Source organism: Colletes latitarsis, chromosome 5 (genome assembly GCF_051014445.1).
Source record: "Colletes latitarsis isolate SP2378_abdomen chromosome 5, iyColLati1, whole genome shotgun sequence".
NCBI lineage: Eukaryota > Metazoa > Arthropoda > Insecta > Hymenoptera > Colletidae > Colletes > Colletes latitarsis.
Genome location: NC_135138.1, coordinates 34,585,141 through 34,603,527, shown reverse-complemented (window position 1 = coordinate 34,603,527; position 18,387 = coordinate 34,585,141). Strand labels below are relative to the sequence as shown.

Below are 18,387 nucleotides of genomic sequence, written 5' to 3'. Positions count from 1 at the left end.
AACTGAACACCACAACATTTGCATGCTTATGCACGAATACAATTAACACTAAATCTACCACCATCGATCATCTGACAGGTTGAACGATTTATATTTTTTAGTAAAATAAACCGGACAAAATCTCGTATCAAATTCTGATTAACTTTCAATGTAAATAAAAAATATATAGCAATGAATCTTCAGTATCCATTGATTTAAAACACTAACAACGCGTACTAAAAATATTAAAACTTTGGACGCGTGCAGTTCCGAAACTACTCGTGTTTTTTCCATAATTCAACCACTGTTAGAAGCGGTAAGGCCTCCCCTTTAAAATGGCTTTTGGTTTTTGTCGATCGGGCTTTCCGTTTTCGAGATATCGTAATTTATGTTGAAGGGGTAATTTTTTAAGATTTACTATCTCTGTCTCCGTCTAACGCGTCGCGTCGGACCTCTTTCTCTCGCGCGTGACGTAGCACGTGCAGTCAACGACCTTGGCAAGGCCGTAGTAAGACAGTTCATTGACCTAGCGGACGTAAACAAATGCTTCGAACCCTCATAACTCCGAAACTAGCCACCGCGTCGACTTGAAACTAAAATCGTCATATCTTCAGAACTAATAACGCTATCGACTCGTACAGACGCTCATTTTAAAGGGCTTTCCATCCCCTATCCAATGACTATACCAGCTAATATAATTTTTGCTGTCTTCTATGTTTATTTTCACATTTACTTTGACGCTATGCACCCAAAAAATGTTTTAGCAATTCCTATTGAATTATAAATTGTTTATTTAATTGAAAACGAATGTAAGTTTTCAAGAACGTATTCATTGAAGGGAAGAAACGACGGAAAGTGGATGGACCAGATGTAATTGCGTATTATTTTCATGATTTACGGAAGGAGGAACGGATATTAAGACATAGATAAGTGGGTACAGGAAGTATCATGATTGGGGTTGAAATTGGATACCACGGAAATAAAAATGGGGCATAAAAGACTTTATTGGAAGTTATATTGATTTGTTAGATGTAGAAATAAATAAGTTCGAAACTACGTAAGCGTACACATAGTGAAAAACTATAGTGTGTGGTAAACTACTTCGATAAAAAAGAAGTAAATGTTACGAAGTGATCTTGGTTTCAATATAATTGGAAATTATTGAACGCGATTAGCGAAAACTGTAGATGGAATGGAAAGGCAATCTCAACTTATTAGAGAATTTGTAGCAAACAAGAATGGTGGTAAATCTCCAAATAATTTACAATTATAAAAATTTTATAGAAGGAAGAAAGATCCTCGGAATATTTTTAACTATTAAAAAATTATGTGCTACCATTCACGAGTTACTAGAAATCCCGAGACCCGACGTTTTTAGAATCATTTCCCCTCGTACTCTTATTTTCGTTCCACCGGCGTCGAAGGGAAAATATAATTCTTCTAATTGCTCTTGCCGTCGACTGCATCGCTATTATTTCGATCCCCCGTGTTTCGCGAAAAGTGACGTGTATCGATCAGAGAGGGGGGGACATACGAACGGCCCAAGACCCTCAATAATCGCGTAATTGAATGCTAACGATGCTGAAATGTTGGTAGAACTCGCTCGACTAATCTGCAAATATACTCATCGGCGTTTCACCACGACCGGGGAGACGTTGTTTGTGCTCGTGCGGCCTGTGTACCGGGATCACAGAGGGTGGAGAACGAGCACACGCTGCCAGACGAAGGTTATCGAACACACGATGAACGAACAATCTTGATTGTGTTTCCAATCGCCAAGTGAAATTATACTTGAAATTAACCCTGACGATCGGTGGCGAACAAACAGCGCGATCAATTATGGATTAGCTGTACCTGATAAATTAATAAAAGCGATTGAGAGCGCCGGGAACTACTTTCGGAAGAGATTATAATCGTACTAACGTTGGAAAATGCCCAGAATTTCAGTTCATTTAAGTTCCATCGTTGCTGCGAGAATGAAATTATTTTTAATTAATCCCCAAACTACTTTTACATCTCGAACAATTTAGTTGGCATACTTATCACTGGTCCGCGCTTCTGAACATCGAACGAATGTGTAGGAAAGTTTCAGAAATTAAAGAAGCTCGTAGACTTAAGGAACTAAAATCGCTAATCAAATCTACAAAAGAGAAGATACATTATTAAGACAAATTATATAATCAGAAATTAGTTCTTTAAATTAATGTAATGTAAAAAATTCTGTAACTTTGATAGAATCTAATTGTTTGAAATGTTCAGTAACGAGAATCTTCGTTAAAGAATTTTATTATGTATTATCGAACTGTTATTAGAAGGTTGTGAAGTTATTATTTAACGGTGCAGCTGTCGTTAGTACTAAACGAGACACGATGGCATTAAATTTATCGGAATATTAACTCTACAGATGTCACTAATCAATGTTGTTTAACACATAGTGGGGGGTTTCCGAGTTATGCAGCGGTTTGCGGTAAACCAAACGTTATCGAGCAACGCATTCAGATACGAATAGCACAGAAGGAACATGCGCGCGTAATCGCCAACATTAACGTAGTATTCAGTAATACACAATACTGCTTCATCATTGATAATCAAGCGATTTTTACTATGTGCATGTGTATTTACGCTTCCCGATAGCCTCGGGACATCGATATTTTAATTCGCACAATCGAATAGTTTCCATTGTTCGTAGGAAATTATATGCATTTGAATAATGGCTTCGTAAGAAATATACAATTCATTATTATTGCCATTATTTCAATAATATTCTCTTTTTCTTTGCAATAATTTCCAGTATTCTTTAAACAGCTAAAAATACAAAATTCAAACCAGACGAAATGAAAATTACTATTTAGAGCCTTCGATTTTTAATATCTTTACCTGTCAAAGGACGAGTTTGGTAGAAATTACGTATTATTCGATCAATAGTTTTTTAATGCCACTTATTTAATAATTCACTTTTCGTTTGGACGACGTAAATGATATTTTCTCATTTTATTGGGTAATATATATGCCTTGTATTAGTGTTTATCCGATAATATTTAACGTGAACGAATGTACAGGAAATAACATACCAAGCGTACGCGTGAACCAAAATGCAAAAATCATTTCTTTTTAATCTGTCTGCGTCTCGCCTCAGAATGGACGATACCTAACAATTCTTGCTTCATCATCCACGATCACGTTATTTATTCTGAAAAGAATGCAATACTGGCGGTGAGATATCAGACGCGATAAAAGTTGTGGCTGCAAAACGATCCCCGTGACTCCCTTATCCGACGTCGTATGTAAATGCCGGCGTGTTTTCTGCTGGATACACGTGCACGGGCCACACAAACGGCCGTACAGCAAAAGGAAAGTCGTGTTATCTCATGTAAATCTTCACGGTGCCACGATAAGCGTGAATTTCACCGCTTGCTTATTAATATTTATGCCTGCTGTTAAGCGTTGGAAGGCTTCTGCTGGACGTACAACAACGTTCAAAAGTCTAACGTGCTTTATTTCGAGCTGAATTTCCAGAAGAATTTGATGGAACGTTTCAGATTAGCAGTAAACTAATCCTAGACGTATTTTTTATTACAAACTACGCTTATTGTGGCGTGGGACACGTATTATCGTCGATATTTCACGATAGAATTTTAATTATTTTACCCCCCCTGGTTCCCAAGTTTTTTATTTATATTTATTTTATTTTTATGTAGTTTTTCTAAATATTAGGAATTATATGAGCACTGTATTCGATGTGTAATATTTTTGGTCGCGTATTTTAGCATGCATTAGCTATTTGGCTTTTAAAGTGAAAAGCAGAATAAAATAATGAAATTTAAATCATAAATGCATTTGGTATTAAGCATGACGTTGAAAAGTTAAAATTTTATTAATGAAATACAGTCCTCATATGGTTCTCAATTTTTTTGTTTTCTTCTAAAAGAACTGCAGTATCTTTAGGTTTCATTGCACTATAATAAAAAGAGTATTGAAGTATTGATAAATCGTAACGATACAAAAGAAAAGGCGTACGCTACGGATATGTAAACTTTCGTTTCCCTTTATTTGTTCAATTATTAATTACGATTTTTCACTGAACACTCGTATCGAACGAAACATAGTTTGATAACTCTGTAGTGAAACATCGGTTACGTGAAATGATTAATCTCGAGACCGCGAATGTACCGTTCGATGTCCGCGGAACTTCTATCGTTGTACATCAATAACATTTGCATGGTATGAAAATAATAATAATGATGCACTGCTCTATGCATGATGTGTCTGAAGTGAGTACTGTTGGCAACAAACGTGGTTATCGCCTCAATTCGTGCTTAGAGGAAAGTGGTCCAATTAAGCGAGTTTTGTCTCAAGAGAGGAAACTAAGTTCCGAAATACCATTAGATATATGAATGTGCTTTCCTACTTTAGGTCATTTCGGGTCAGGAATGTTAGATGCGAAGGCCAGCTGTATTCTTCTATGTAAAATACGATCCCACGCAAAGCTAGAATACCAACCATTACGAGAGTTGGTGAAGTTATCTTCTGCAATAGTTATCGATAAACAAATTCAAACTTAGAACCAACTAAATATATCTCAGAATCTTTCCAAAAATTAATTGTCACGAAAACTTCGTTGAGCAACGACTATCGAACAGTCGTGAAATTTTTTCACTGAAATACCGTTCCATATATTTTTCCTTCACGCGAGAACCCAATTTTATGGTGGTAATTACGTTCCGGTAAACTATAAAAGAAACACGAACCCAGCGAATGTTGAAAAATCTATTTTCAGTGAAACACAATACCCGATGCATTGTACAATTTCTGTACACGCGCGAATGTACATTTACTATAGGTCATACGATTTTTATGTAACTGCCCGTGGAGTACATGAAAAGATACGTCAATTTTGAAATGTATTTAAATGGATTTAAACAGAATAATTCCACTCTGTACAAACTGAAGTAAAAATAGAAAACATGAAAATTTCTAAAAAAAAAAAACAACTTATGAATGAAATGATGCGTAAGAGTAAATTTCTAAGTTCCTTAGACCAACCTATCGAAGATGGAATAAATTTGAATCGATCCATCAGCGCCGGAAATAATCAAGGTAATTGAATTATGCGGTTCGCCGTGTGTATTGGAAATTGTTCATTTTATATCGTTAAGGGCGCATTGAAAACTCGACGTTAACGTTGAAAACCACAAAATTGCGGTGCTCTTCATGAAATTAAAAAAGGAAAGAGTAAAGATTACTAGGCAACGTGTCAATTTCCTGTGAAGCGAAGGAAAGACGAGCTAATGGCGATTCAGGAAATTGTTCTCTTTTACGGTCCTCGGTAGCGATCGGATCTGCATCAAAAGAGGAATTCGTCGATGAATTTTATTAAAACGATCAGATATGGAATTTCATTAAAGCTCGTCAAGGGGAAATATAGACGAAGAGGAGGGCTCTCGTTATTCGAGCTTTTCACTTGTTGCGTTCAAAACGCGTTAAAAATTTCCGAAAATAACGCTATTTACGAGTGTAATACTTCAAAAATCATTTTATTCCCGACACTCGACGTTACAGAAATACAATTTAAACGTTTCTTAATTACCCTCATATTATCGATTATTCCAATACTTCGTGACTGTATTCTTTTTTTCTTGTTGACGTCATGAAACGAGATTGAATCGAAATCATACTTCACGTTTCAAACGAAAGTTGGGAAACGATAGAAATTTACAAAGGATGATTTGATTAGTTTGTTCGAACAGTGTCGTTGAAATGTTAATAAAATATCTTGAATCAACTCCTATTCTAAGGCACTTTATCTGAGTCAAGAGTATTAACCGAAATTCTCGAATCATGCTCTCGTTATTCAAGCTTTTCACTTGTTGCGTTTATAACGCTATTTACGAGTGTAATACTTCAAAAATCATTTTATTCCCGACACTCGACGTTACAGAAATACAATTTAAACGTTTCTTAATTACCCTCATATTATCGATTATTCCAATACTTCGTGACTGTATTCTTTTTTTCTTGTTGACGTCATGAAACGAGAATGAATCGAAATCATACTTCACGTTTCAAACGAAAGTTAGTGAAACGATAGAAATTTACAAAGGATGATTTGATTAGTTTGTTCGAACAGTGTCGTTAAAATGTTAATAAAATATCTTGAATCAACTCCTATTTTAAGGCACTTTATCTGAGTCAAGAGTATTAACCGAAATTCTCGAATCATGTTTCGCGGTTGCCTGTCGCGGAGTATCGGTGTTCGGTTATGAAATATTAGCTGTGCATCGGACTGATTGCAATAGACCTGTCAATTCTGCCGGAAGTAGTCTTCATTCGTTACTCACGCGGTGAATCGATGTTCAGTGCACACTAGCCTGTTGCCGAACTTGTCCTGTGATCGTTCACTCGACGAAGTAGATGAATTAACGCGGCGTTAATTTCTATCAGCCACGAGGTTTGGGCTGGTAATTACATGTGCGAATATTAATAATAATTCGCGTAACTGAATATCGCTGAAAGCTTACCGGGCGAACGAGGACGGAACGAAACGCTTCATTTACGACTGTAAATGTTAATCAATTATCGAGCGAACATTTTTCATAACTAAATTCCGACTCCCGTTACAAATTTTCGATTACTTTTTATTTCAAGTAATTTTATCGTTAAATTTATAACTGCTAGATACAAAATACTATTACACAAAAATCATTAATGGGTAAAAATTATTTGAAAGAAATACGATTAGATACATTTATTATAAATTATATACTTATGTAAACAGAAACATTTACATGAAGTTAAAAATTGCGTGTTACTCTCTTCTCAGCTAAAGTATTTAATATAAAATTAGTTTTTATGGATTATGTTGCCATTTGGTGTCCATTTTTTGTAGCTTTGAAATATGTTTTTAATATTTTTTAATATGGGAATTTTGGAATTTCCAGCCGACCTGGAATTCGTGAATTTTAGTTAATATTTGTATTATTACAATTATCGTTTACTTTTATTAACATCGTTTCGCTGCGAAATCCCTGAATCCTTGTATTCATTAACAAACCGTAATTATAAAATTAATGCATTAATTAATATCTACAGTACGTACGTCACAATTGTGCTCGTTGAAATTTCAACTCCGAAACCGATTACGACATTATTAAATTATACTGAAGTATTAATTATTTATGCGAATGTATTTAATTTGGATTCCCATGTGATTTATGCATGTACCAACAAAATAATTCATCCCCGGATGTTAATCGCTGTTCAATTAATGAACTTAATATCAATAAATAAGAGTATAACGTTTTCGAAATTATTGATATATAAATAATCATGCACCGTACACCGAAACATATTTTCTGCTTTTTTAAAATAATAGAAATTGCTGTTTGGATAGTCATTCTGAATGACAAAATCAATTGAAAGTATATAAAAATGTTTTTCATACTTTGTTTTCGAGATAACTGACGTTGAAAATTCAATGGTTTAGTAGTACTTGTCTATTTCTCATAATAACCACTCGGCTTGAACTGGTTTTAAAATGTTTAAATTAGCAAAAAACAGTTTAAAAGCATCAATCCAAACAGAACTAACGAGCAAATAACGAGTTTTCAAAATCAATTCACTGGAAAACAAAACATCCTATGAACACATTTTATTATACAGGGTGTTCGACCATCCCTGGGGAAAATTGTAATGGGAGATTCTAGAGGCCAAAATAGGACGAAAATCAAGAATACCAATTTGTTGATGGAGGCTTCGTTAAAAAGTTATTAATGTTTAAAGTTCCGCTCGTAATGAATTTTTTTCTCGAGAATACGCAGGATTTTGGGGGTATGTCTATTGACCAAAAATGATTGTAATTGATCCCTGCAATCGAAAATATTTTTTCCAGAACGATTTGAAAGTTTTTAATTTTGTCGAAAAATTTCACACCTTCCCGAATTTTTTTCTAGAAAGTGGGTACGATTTCGGGGGTGTGTCTATTGGCCAAAAGTGATTGTAATTGACCCCCGCAACCGAAAATAATTTTTTCAGAATAATTTGAAATTTTTTAATTTAATTTTTTAGCAAGAAATTGATATTCTTGATTTTCGTTTTATTTTGGCCTCTAGAATCCCCCATTACAATTTTTCCCAGTCGTAGCCGAACACCTTGTATATTTTCCATGAACGGATGACCTAATTATCACTCGTACTACAACACATTTATTGCTATGTTTGTAAAGAAAAATTGTGTATACTGTACTATACGCTTGTGTATCTTTACTGAAAAATTTAAATCAAACAAAATTCGTGTGGTGTAATCCTCCAAACATCGATCCGAAATATACGAGAGATAATAATTTTTGGAAATATTTTCCACGGGATAAATGTTTGCAAGAATCTTTGACCAACATGCCTCTTCCCTAGATCTTTCTACAGTTAATTTTCCTCTACTGCGACGCGTTCCACGCGTTACAAGTGAATTTCGTAACATTGTAAAAACAACAAAACGCGAACTCTCGGTAGCAAGTGCATACGTACGAGGCGGGCTGAATTTATCCGCGATCTGATACCGAGAAATTACTCAAACTATGCGGGACAAAGTTTCGCGGGACGTGACCGTATTACTCACGACGGTATCGAGTGAATGAAAATTCGTCGTTCGACCCGGGGAAAAATGCGTCGTCTTTGTCGGGAGGATTAGATGGTCGCGATTCACCTTTCTCGGGGAGATCTATCATTCGCGGAATTAGAATTCCGGTCCCGCGTGACGTTCACGGGACGCTTGAAACGGCCGACAAATTTTGAACGACGCGGTACCGCCGACGCTCGGGATAATGGTGCGTGCCGGTGACGTTAATTATGTTCCCCTGTTTGCAAGTATAATTTTTAAATGTCCCGCTGTTACGGCGGACACGCACGCGTATTAAAATATAGCTTAATATGCAAATGTATCTGACAGTCCTCGGGGCCGAACGATTTGCATTCCCGCCCGACGGAACAAAACAGACGCGTCCGCGCGATTACAATCGACCCCATCCACGCGGATCGATTCCGCTCGATTCGACGGGGCGAACGGAAACGACGACGACGACTAAAATAGGGAATTCAGACGACGAATTTCCTTCGACGAGAAGGCTACACGGGGTAAAGGATTGACGGCTGCATTAAAGCGCGACAGCGCGACGACGACGCGACGGGAGAACTTTGGGCATCGGCTGACGATATTAAGCGACGCTTTCAACATATCGCGTTTCCCTTCCTCTTTGTACGCACCCCCGGCTTTGACTTATTTATTCGTCTAACAACAGGCAGGCCCGTTTGTGTCGGATTTGTCACACGTTCTGACGTCTTGTTTCCGTAGCTACAGGTTACGGTACGAGGCAACTATCGAAGCCACGAATACTAAAACACCACGAGTTCACTTTTATACACCGTACTATAACGATCGACAAACTCGATAGAACCATAACTCTTACGTTCTTAGAATTTCTATATATTCTTCACTAAAATACGCGTAGTTTGCATTGTGAAACATTAGAATCCTCTGATCCGTTCAGGAGTTATGATATTTCAAACATACGCGTGAAACAGAGAAACATTTCTGGTATGTTAGATTTTCGGTAAAGAATTTTTTCCTCGAAAGTGCGTAGGATTTCGAGGGTATGCGTAATGACCAAAAATGATCGAAATCGACTCCTGCAACCGAAAATATTTTTTTTAGAACGATCTAAAAAAAAATTTTTTTTGCCGAAAAATTTCAGGGGAACATATCAATGGTATGGTCAGACATGACATTTTCGGTAAGGAATTTTTTTCTCGAAAATGGTTAGGATTTCGAGGGTATGCGTGATGACCAAAAGTGATTGAAATTGACCCCTGCAACCGAAAATATTTTTTTTAGAACGATTTGTAATTTTTTAATTTTGTCGATAAATTTCACTCCTCGAATTTTTTTTCTCGAAAGTGGTTAGGATTTCGAGGGTATGTCTAATGACGAAAAATGATTGAAATCGACCCCTGCAACCGAAAATATTTTTTTTAGAACGATTTGAAATTTTTTAATTTTGTCGAAAAATTTCACTCTTCGAATTTTTTTTCTCGAAAGTGGTTAGGATTTCGAGGGTATGCGTAATGACCAAAAATGATCCAAATCGACTCCTGCAACCGAAAATATTTTTTTTAGAACGATCTGGAAAAAATTTTTTTCGGTGAAAATTTCAGGGAAACATATCAATGGTATGGTCAGACATGACATTTTCGGTAAGGAATTTTTTTCTCGAAACTGCGTAGGATTTCGAGGGTATATCTAATGACCAAAAATGATTGAAATTGACCCCTTCAATAGAAAATATTTTTTTTAGGACGATTTGACAAAATTTTTTTTCGCCGAAAAATACATTAACCTTGTTCTATATATTTCGATGTTTCAACTGCAATAACTTTTACATTGTGAGTATATTGAAGACTGAGTAACAACGAGAAATGTAATAAGAAAGAGCAATCGAATTTCAACGATGATATTTGTTAGAAATCTGAACAATCACGTCACGAGCATATAATTTTCCTGGGACCAGCAATGCGTAAAGAAAAAATGATTTGATATCGTGAGAACAAAGCGTTCGTGAAAGAAAGACTTCTCGCCCTACGAACCTTCCGTCATTTAATGAATGAGTTACAGTTTCGTCTACACGAGATCTTAATTGCACAATAAATACTACCTGAAAATATTGTGCTTGGTAAGTAATTTTTCCCAGTGCATTCTCCCGTCATCGTATCATTTCTTGGAACAACAAACTCGAATAGTCCGACAGTTCAACAAACTTATCGCCCTGTGATTATTTTCTATAGAGTTAGATAATGTTAAAGGTGTATGTTAACGAGACAATATTCGAAACGAAATCCTTGTATGTCGCACGAATAAATGATTCATTCGCTAACAGAAGATTCTCGTTTCACTAATTTCCTTTTCCTAATATATCAACGAGAAAGGGGAAAGAATTACTTTCCGAGATTACTCGTTCTGGTTAATTTATTTTACGGGTAATCGCCACGTAGATCAATTTATTCGAAATTTATATAATAAGTAGGTTAATGTATTTTCGTATCGGCGAATCGATTGAAAAGGTGTGATATATTAAGCAATGAAACGTTCCGTTGTTATTCACGTCATTTACTTCAATATTTATACAGTGCCTCTCCGAACTGACGACACAATGTGGAAAGGTTGAACGCGAACAATAAAGTGACACATTTTCGTACGAAGCTTTATTTCTGGACAAATCGATGTTGAAGATTCCTCGAGTGTGCGCGTATTCGTGACTATTACCAGTGCCATAGATATCGTTTATGACATTTTGTCTAAAATAGATTCACTCGAAAACGAAGCTTCGTGTGAAAAAATGTCACTCCACCTTTTGGACTTATTTTTTTAGATCCCACCATCAATTCATACGATCTTCTCGTTGCAAATGATAGTCTGAATTCTGTTATTTTTTACGGGAATCGTACGGAAACATTTAAATTTATTTATCGTTGCACGTAGGATCGTATAACGTCGTCTAAAGGTGGAAATAGAAATACCAAGTTCATCAAAGCCGACGAAACGACGTTCGATCAATTTCAGACTTCGTTAGAGGATCCTTTCAGATACTCCCATCGATATCCACCGATCTCGGACGCTGCTTGCGCGGCAAATTTCACTACAGCGAGTGTCCTCGGATATTTCCAATCGCATTATTTCCCGAATCAACGAACGATCGAAGGTAGAGAAAGAGTCGAACAGAAATCGTTGCCTTTCTGTCGACGGGAAACGGCAGCCAACGCGTGCATTTACCTCGAAGCGTACCAACTACCCGGGGCATTGTTCCACGTGGAAACTATTACAGTCACTTTTCACCGCGATGGATGACGGAAAATTGCGTCGCGAATCATCAAAAAACGCAGGCGACGGCCTCGAGGAGACAGAAACGCCTCGACGGGCGAAAATCGTCGTGAACTTGCGCTTCTAGGCAGAAGTCTCGAGGAGAAAAGGAGAAGAAAGGGAAGAGAAGATAACGGAAGAGAGGGAGGCAGAGACTTCGTTCGCGAGAAGGGCTATCGACGTTTTCCCACGACACTATCTGTTGCAGACGTCTCGCGGATAATGCATCAGCCGGCGCGAATTATATTTTCCAAGCTTTGTCTCGTTCTCGCTCTTGTCACGGCCTCTTTTCACGTCCGCGGAAACTGCTGGACCATCCGCGGTATCCCGCCGCGCGACGCGACTCCCACTGTTACCTGCCTCGACGTTTCCAGATAGGTTCCCGGCTGTCCGTGGAGAGACACTCAGGAAATTTCGGTCGGCTCGCGTTCCAACGAGATCGGAAATCGTTTCCTCGTTCTTCCAACGGAACTCGATCGACCAGGGACGAAGATTTCCTTCGAATTCTAGAACCTCGGTCTGGTCGAATTGTTCCGAGTATTATTCGGACCTTTGGCCACGCGAATATCACTCGAATATTTCGCTGATCTATTCTGTAGACTGGCAGTTCTTAACCTTTTGCCAAGTATTCTCTTTAAATAATTTTTTGCTGTCGTGAACTTACAATACTTGATTCAAGATTTCAAGTCAGTGAAACAAAGAAAATTATGTATGTTGTAAACTATTAGAAAAGTAATTTCTATGCATGGAAATCGAGTACGTTTCTATTTAAATGAATTTTGAAAAGACTCCAAATTATAAAGTATTTTCAAGCAACTATCTGTGGACCATAAGGCTACTGTAAGCTACTGTTCTTGTTATTAGAATAGAATATTGATAAATGTGCCAGGGGCTTTGGAGGTAGACGAGGATAACAAGAAGACGCGCAGGGTGCATTAACGCGAGTAATGTGTGCGTCGACTAGGCGTCCTTAACAGACAATTAACAAGATTTTACCGTATTACCACTCGAAAAGAGCAAGAGTAGGGATTAAAGGAGCCCTCAGGTACGCATACGTCATGCAGTGGAACTCCATTTATACGAATTCGACGGGGGATAAGCAGTTTATATAATCGGGCAGAAGCATATACGTAGTACAAATTCACCGATTATTCCTACTAATTGCAACCTTCCATTGAAGAAACTCGAGTTCTCGTTCAGACGAGTGGATTTTATTATTCGTTTACTTGGAGGACAGTAATTCGATAAATTCTTCACTTGAATTACACGAAATTAGAGCAGATCTACTAAATTATAGTAGACGTATATTGTTTGTTGGTTGCAAACAGAATTAATTAGTTTTATTTAAGGACTTTACAAATGATCTTTAAATCTTCCAAGCAATTTTCATTTTACGAAAATATTCGAACAAAGCACGAGTCTTAAATATCCTTTATTGAGATTTGATATTTTTGTAATATTTACGTATTAAACCGTTCAACGTTATTAAGTGATCATTTGTTCATTGAGACATATGTTTACAGTTCTGCTATCGAATTGATGGTGTTTTACGAATTCTACGGTTCGATTCGTGCCATAGATTTTTGATGGGATTTAGGTCTGATGATGGCAGAGTCTCTGTAGAATATTTGTGCACCAGTACCGCAATAATTTCTGCCCAGTACGTTGTTTATGGCGTGGATCGTTGCCCTGGTAGAATTTAAAGCTTTCCACAATCCCCCTGCTGGTGGCACTTTTTACTAAACTGTTCTTCAAAACGTCCGAGCATCTATTTTTATCTATTGCGTTGTTCATGGACATTAATCCATCACTATCACTTTGTCACACTTATAGAAATGTTAAATATATTTCTGTTGACAAACGCGATACTCTAAAAACAAGTTTGAATATATGCGTTAAAAGTTTAACTTCAGCCATGCAATGTAAACAGTTTATATTAAATGTTATGACAATTATTATAGTACTGTTTGAATTATATTATGATTTATGAAGTAATCAATTTCTTCCCTCATTTTTGTTACTCGTCTTCTTAAAGTGATCGCAGTTATGAGGAAAGAAATGTAAGGTCACTTCTGGCGAACTCACTTTGAAAGAAAGAATTAAAAGGAACTTGTTAAAAGTCTAGTTAAGTTTGTACGTGTCTAATTACTTATTCCTACATTAACGGCGTGCTCTTCGTTTAAAATTCTCGACTGGTTCGCGAAATCGTTTTAATTCAGTTGCTCTGCATATGTAAAAAACCCCGTTCAAGTGCAAAATATTCTCTCGCGTACGGCGATATTAATTAGAACCGGAAACAGAAATCTAAAACGTAAGACCAGTTTAGCCAAAATACGGTAGGAAAGGTGAATACCGGAAACGTAAATAATTTCTAAGCTTTCAATGACACTTAAGGGAGCTTACAAAAATTATAATTTTCAAATATAATATTCACAAACTTAACAAAAACAATCACTGTTTGTCAATTTTCTAATTCAATAATCTCCAAATTAATGATTCCGTAATACACGTACAAAAAAATATTATAAAACAGAACTATTTAGAGGTTAAATAGTTTTGTAGGCCTATGTTTATTAGAAATGATCATTTTTAAGAATTCTAAAATAGATCTGGAGCATCTCGTGAATCTACGGTCCATCTATTTAACAAAAGTACGGATCAGATGGGAAAGGCGATTAAGTTCTCACGTTAATAGCGCGCTTTTTCGAAACCAAAGATTATCGTCGTTTTCCACGTGTCTTTTAAAAATTTCGCGGCCATCTTTCTGTAACGTGACGGACAGAATGGTTCAAGCGCTGTGTGTTAGCCAGACAACTTCGCCCTGTCCCAAGATGCCTCGACGCTAAATGACGTGACGTTATAAAGCCGACAATTTCGTGAATACGTCTGACGGACAATGGGCACGTGCGTCTGATGAAGAGGACAGCTACTGCGTGAACAAGCAATTATTTTCATCGCTGGAGGGAACGGCGAATGAACGAGATTTCGTTTCTGCTCCCTATTATTCTATTCGCGAGATTTATTTACTACCATTTGGCCCACGTTCCGCCAAAAAGAATAAAACAAACATTTCAATTTGTCGATATCTCTATTCGAAACTAAAATAAACACTGCTCACCGTAATTGGAGATTATTATTGATGCTGACAAATTTAATAAATACTCCCGAAAGCTACGAATTATAATACTTTGACGAATAGTAAAATTAATATGATCATACTGTCATTTGAAAATCTTAGAATGCTCAAAAATTCTCAATCTAATTTAAACGTTGTCGAAGGATAGAAACCTTCAATTGTCGTAAATGAATCGAATGTGTAAGTGTTTGTATTATTTAGACAGACTGTATTGATTCCAATGCTAATAAATTTAATAAATATTCTCGACGAATAGTAAAATTATTATGGATATACTGCAATTTGAAAATCTTGGAATGGTAAAAAATTCTTAATCTAATTTAAACGTTGTCGAAGGATAGAAACCTTTAATTGTCCTAAATGAATCGAATGTGTAAGTGTTTGTATTATTTAGACAGATTGTATTGATTCCAATGGGACCTATAATTATTCAGTTTTCCTATCCACGTTAATGCGTCGCGGAACTTGGAATCAGGAACCCCTCGGAATTGAAAATTTCGCGGAGCTCGCGAAATATTTAAAATGTCGATAATTTCCTGCTTTCCCCTGCGCCGGACCATCACCATTTTTTATGCATTCTCGTATACACGGATTTTAATATTGCCCGCTACGTACGGTCGAATATTACATAGATTGAAAACTTTAAAACCCCATTAATATAATAAAATTGGAAGGTGAATAAAATTCATTAAATAATTATTTTTATAAATATAGCGCATTTAATAGGAAACTAAAACAGTTTTTCTATATTGTAACTGTAATAAAAAATATTCTACGTAACGTCCAATGAAAAAGAAAATGTTTACCCCATAAAATCGATTTACATTTTTTCAATGAATCAACGTCAATTTTTTATCGATTTTAGAGAAATAATGTTCTTTGAGATTGATGGAAAATTAAACTAACGACAAGTCGTCAAAAGATCGCATTTTACTGCCATACATGCGCCGTCGCAATTTCAAGCACCGCGAGCTGCTGGAAAATTCATTTCCCACCCGAAAATATTTCAGCGAAAAACGTGGAATCGTTAAATTTTTAACAATCGCGCTTTACTGCAGTTTTATATTAGCGACTATCTCGCCGCTGGGAAGGCATCGTGTCTCGCCCAGCCACCGAAACGCTGTTCCTCTAAACAATCGTTGTTTCGGTCCGCTTTACTTGTGGACTTTAACAGTTGTCAGAGTTAGTTGCCTTGTTTTCTTCGGACGACAGATCGTGAAACCAGATGACGCGATACGAAATGTCTCGGTTTTCCCTACAGAAACCTGCCGGAATTCTGCCACCTAACAGCGATAGCCTTCGAGCAACGAACCAGCGGTTTTAACTACCATCAGGAGCAAAAATTTTATGTGCAAACAAATATAATAACTCATCTTTCACAACGAGTAACTAAATTGAAACCATACGATAAATATTGAAAGAATAATAATTGCACTTTTCCTCTCGATCTCTCTCGTTTCTAATTTTTAATTTCGACGAACCCTTCGTTTCTGGCTCGAGTTTACATCAGCTAAATCATCACGAATGCTAAACAATCGCGCACGAGGGTGGATTATCACGCGATTATCGTTGTTTCGTCTCTGGCCCGAGAGCCCTGTCGTTCTCCGGAGGGCCTGGCAATTTCATGGTCACGTACGTCGCGTAAAACACGTTTTCAGCACGTCGGCTGTCGAGAAGCTCAACGCCGGAGCCAGTTATATTGAGTTTAGCATTTGTTTGGCGCTGTTCTTAAGGCGATTCCCCGTTCAGCCGGTTACGTAGACGGGATAAAACGGCGGTCCGTCGAATAAAACGCGACATCTCCGTCTACGAGCTTTAGATTTACACGCAACTTGCGACGAACTTTCCCGTCTGAAGATGCGATCCGTAAGGTTCGGGCCAGGTGCCAAGTCCCACGCGATAATAAAAATTTCAGGAGAAAAACGCCATTTTTTTCATCGATTAAACCGATTGTCAACACAATCGACTTCGATAGTGAGTAAAATAGAATTTTGCTTATACAGGGTGTCCGGCTACCCCTAGGAAAAATTTTACTGCCGGATTCTAGAGGCCAAAATAAGACGAAAATCAAGAATGCCAATTTGTCGATGGAGGCTTCGTTAAAAAGTTATTAACAATTAAATTCAAAACTTTCAAATCGTTCTGGAAAAATTATTTTCGGTTGCGAGGTTTAATTACAATCATTTTTGGTGAATAGACATACCCCCGAAATCCTACCCACTTTCGAGAAAAAAATTCGAGAAGGTGTAAAATTTTCCAATGAAAAAAAAATATTTCAAATCGTTCTGAAAAAATTATTTTCTATTGAAGGGGTCAATTACAACCATTTTTGGTCCTTAGACATACCCTCTAAATTCTAACCATTTTCGAGAAAAAAATTCGAGGGGTGAAATTTTTCGACAAAATTGAAAAATTTTAAATCGTTCTAAAAAAATTATTTTCTATTGAAGGGGTCAATTACAATCATTTTTGGTTCTTAGACATACCCTCGAAATTCTAACCATTTTCGAGAAAAAAATTCGAGGAGTGAAATTTTCGACAAAATTGAAAAATTTTAAATCGTACTAAAAAAATTATTTTCTGTTGAAGGGGTCAATTACAATCATTTTTGGTCCTTAGACATACCCTCGAAATTCTAATCATTTTCGAGAAAAAAATTCGAGAAGGAGTGAAATTTTCGACAAAATTGAAAAATTTTAAATCGTACTAAAAAAATTATTTTCTGTTGAAGGGGTCGATTACAATCATTTTTGGTGAATAGACATACCCCCGAAATTCTGCGCATTTTCGAGAAAAAAATTCGGAACTGGCGGAACTTTAAACGTCAATAACTTTTTAACGAAGCCTCCATCAAAAAATCGGTATTCTTGATTTTAATTACTATTTTTCGGGTGCTTAATATTTAATATTTAAATCGGAATTTTGGCCATAGAATTCTCTCGTGCGAGAATATAAAACGTGCGTGGAAATGAAAGGACGCGAAAAATTTCGTTACAAAATTGTAAAAAGAAGAGTGTTGCAAGGAATTTGACGAGTAAACTGAAATAGAATACATCTATTTTATAAGAATTTTATAAGTCATCAAGAAATTATAAAAATAATGAATGTTCCTCGTGTTTTTTTTAATTGAGCGCTATTAAACGATTCAGTTGTATTAATTGTGAATGAACTCACCAGTCGTTGCCAGTTTTGGTAACGTTCTGCCGTTTACGTCCCGTTTGATGAGGTTTGGGCTCAGCCACCATGTTGACGTCTAAAAATATAAAAAATCGAGCGTCAGAATATAATCATAAATTTTTTCTTGCGAATAATTTTGAGAATTCGATCGATTGTTATAATAGAAGTATCGAGAAATGAATTTGGTTAAAATG

General features: G+C 36.5%; 1 protein-coding gene across 2 annotated transcripts in view; it reads right to left on the bottom strand.

The window, feature by feature from the left end:
• The window catches only part of LOC143341983 (uncharacterized), a 174,801-nt gene that overhangs the window by 48,229 nt on the left and 108,185 nt on the right, over positions 1-18,387 (bottom strand). For both annotated transcript variants that reach the window (XM_076765445.1, XM_076765444.1), the window contains exon 5: positions 18,191-18,269. In XM_076765445.1, coding sequence (XP_076621560.1) covers positions 18,191-18,269 — 79 coding nt within the window. The remainder of the gene's footprint in view (positions 1-18,190; positions 18,270-18,387) is intronic.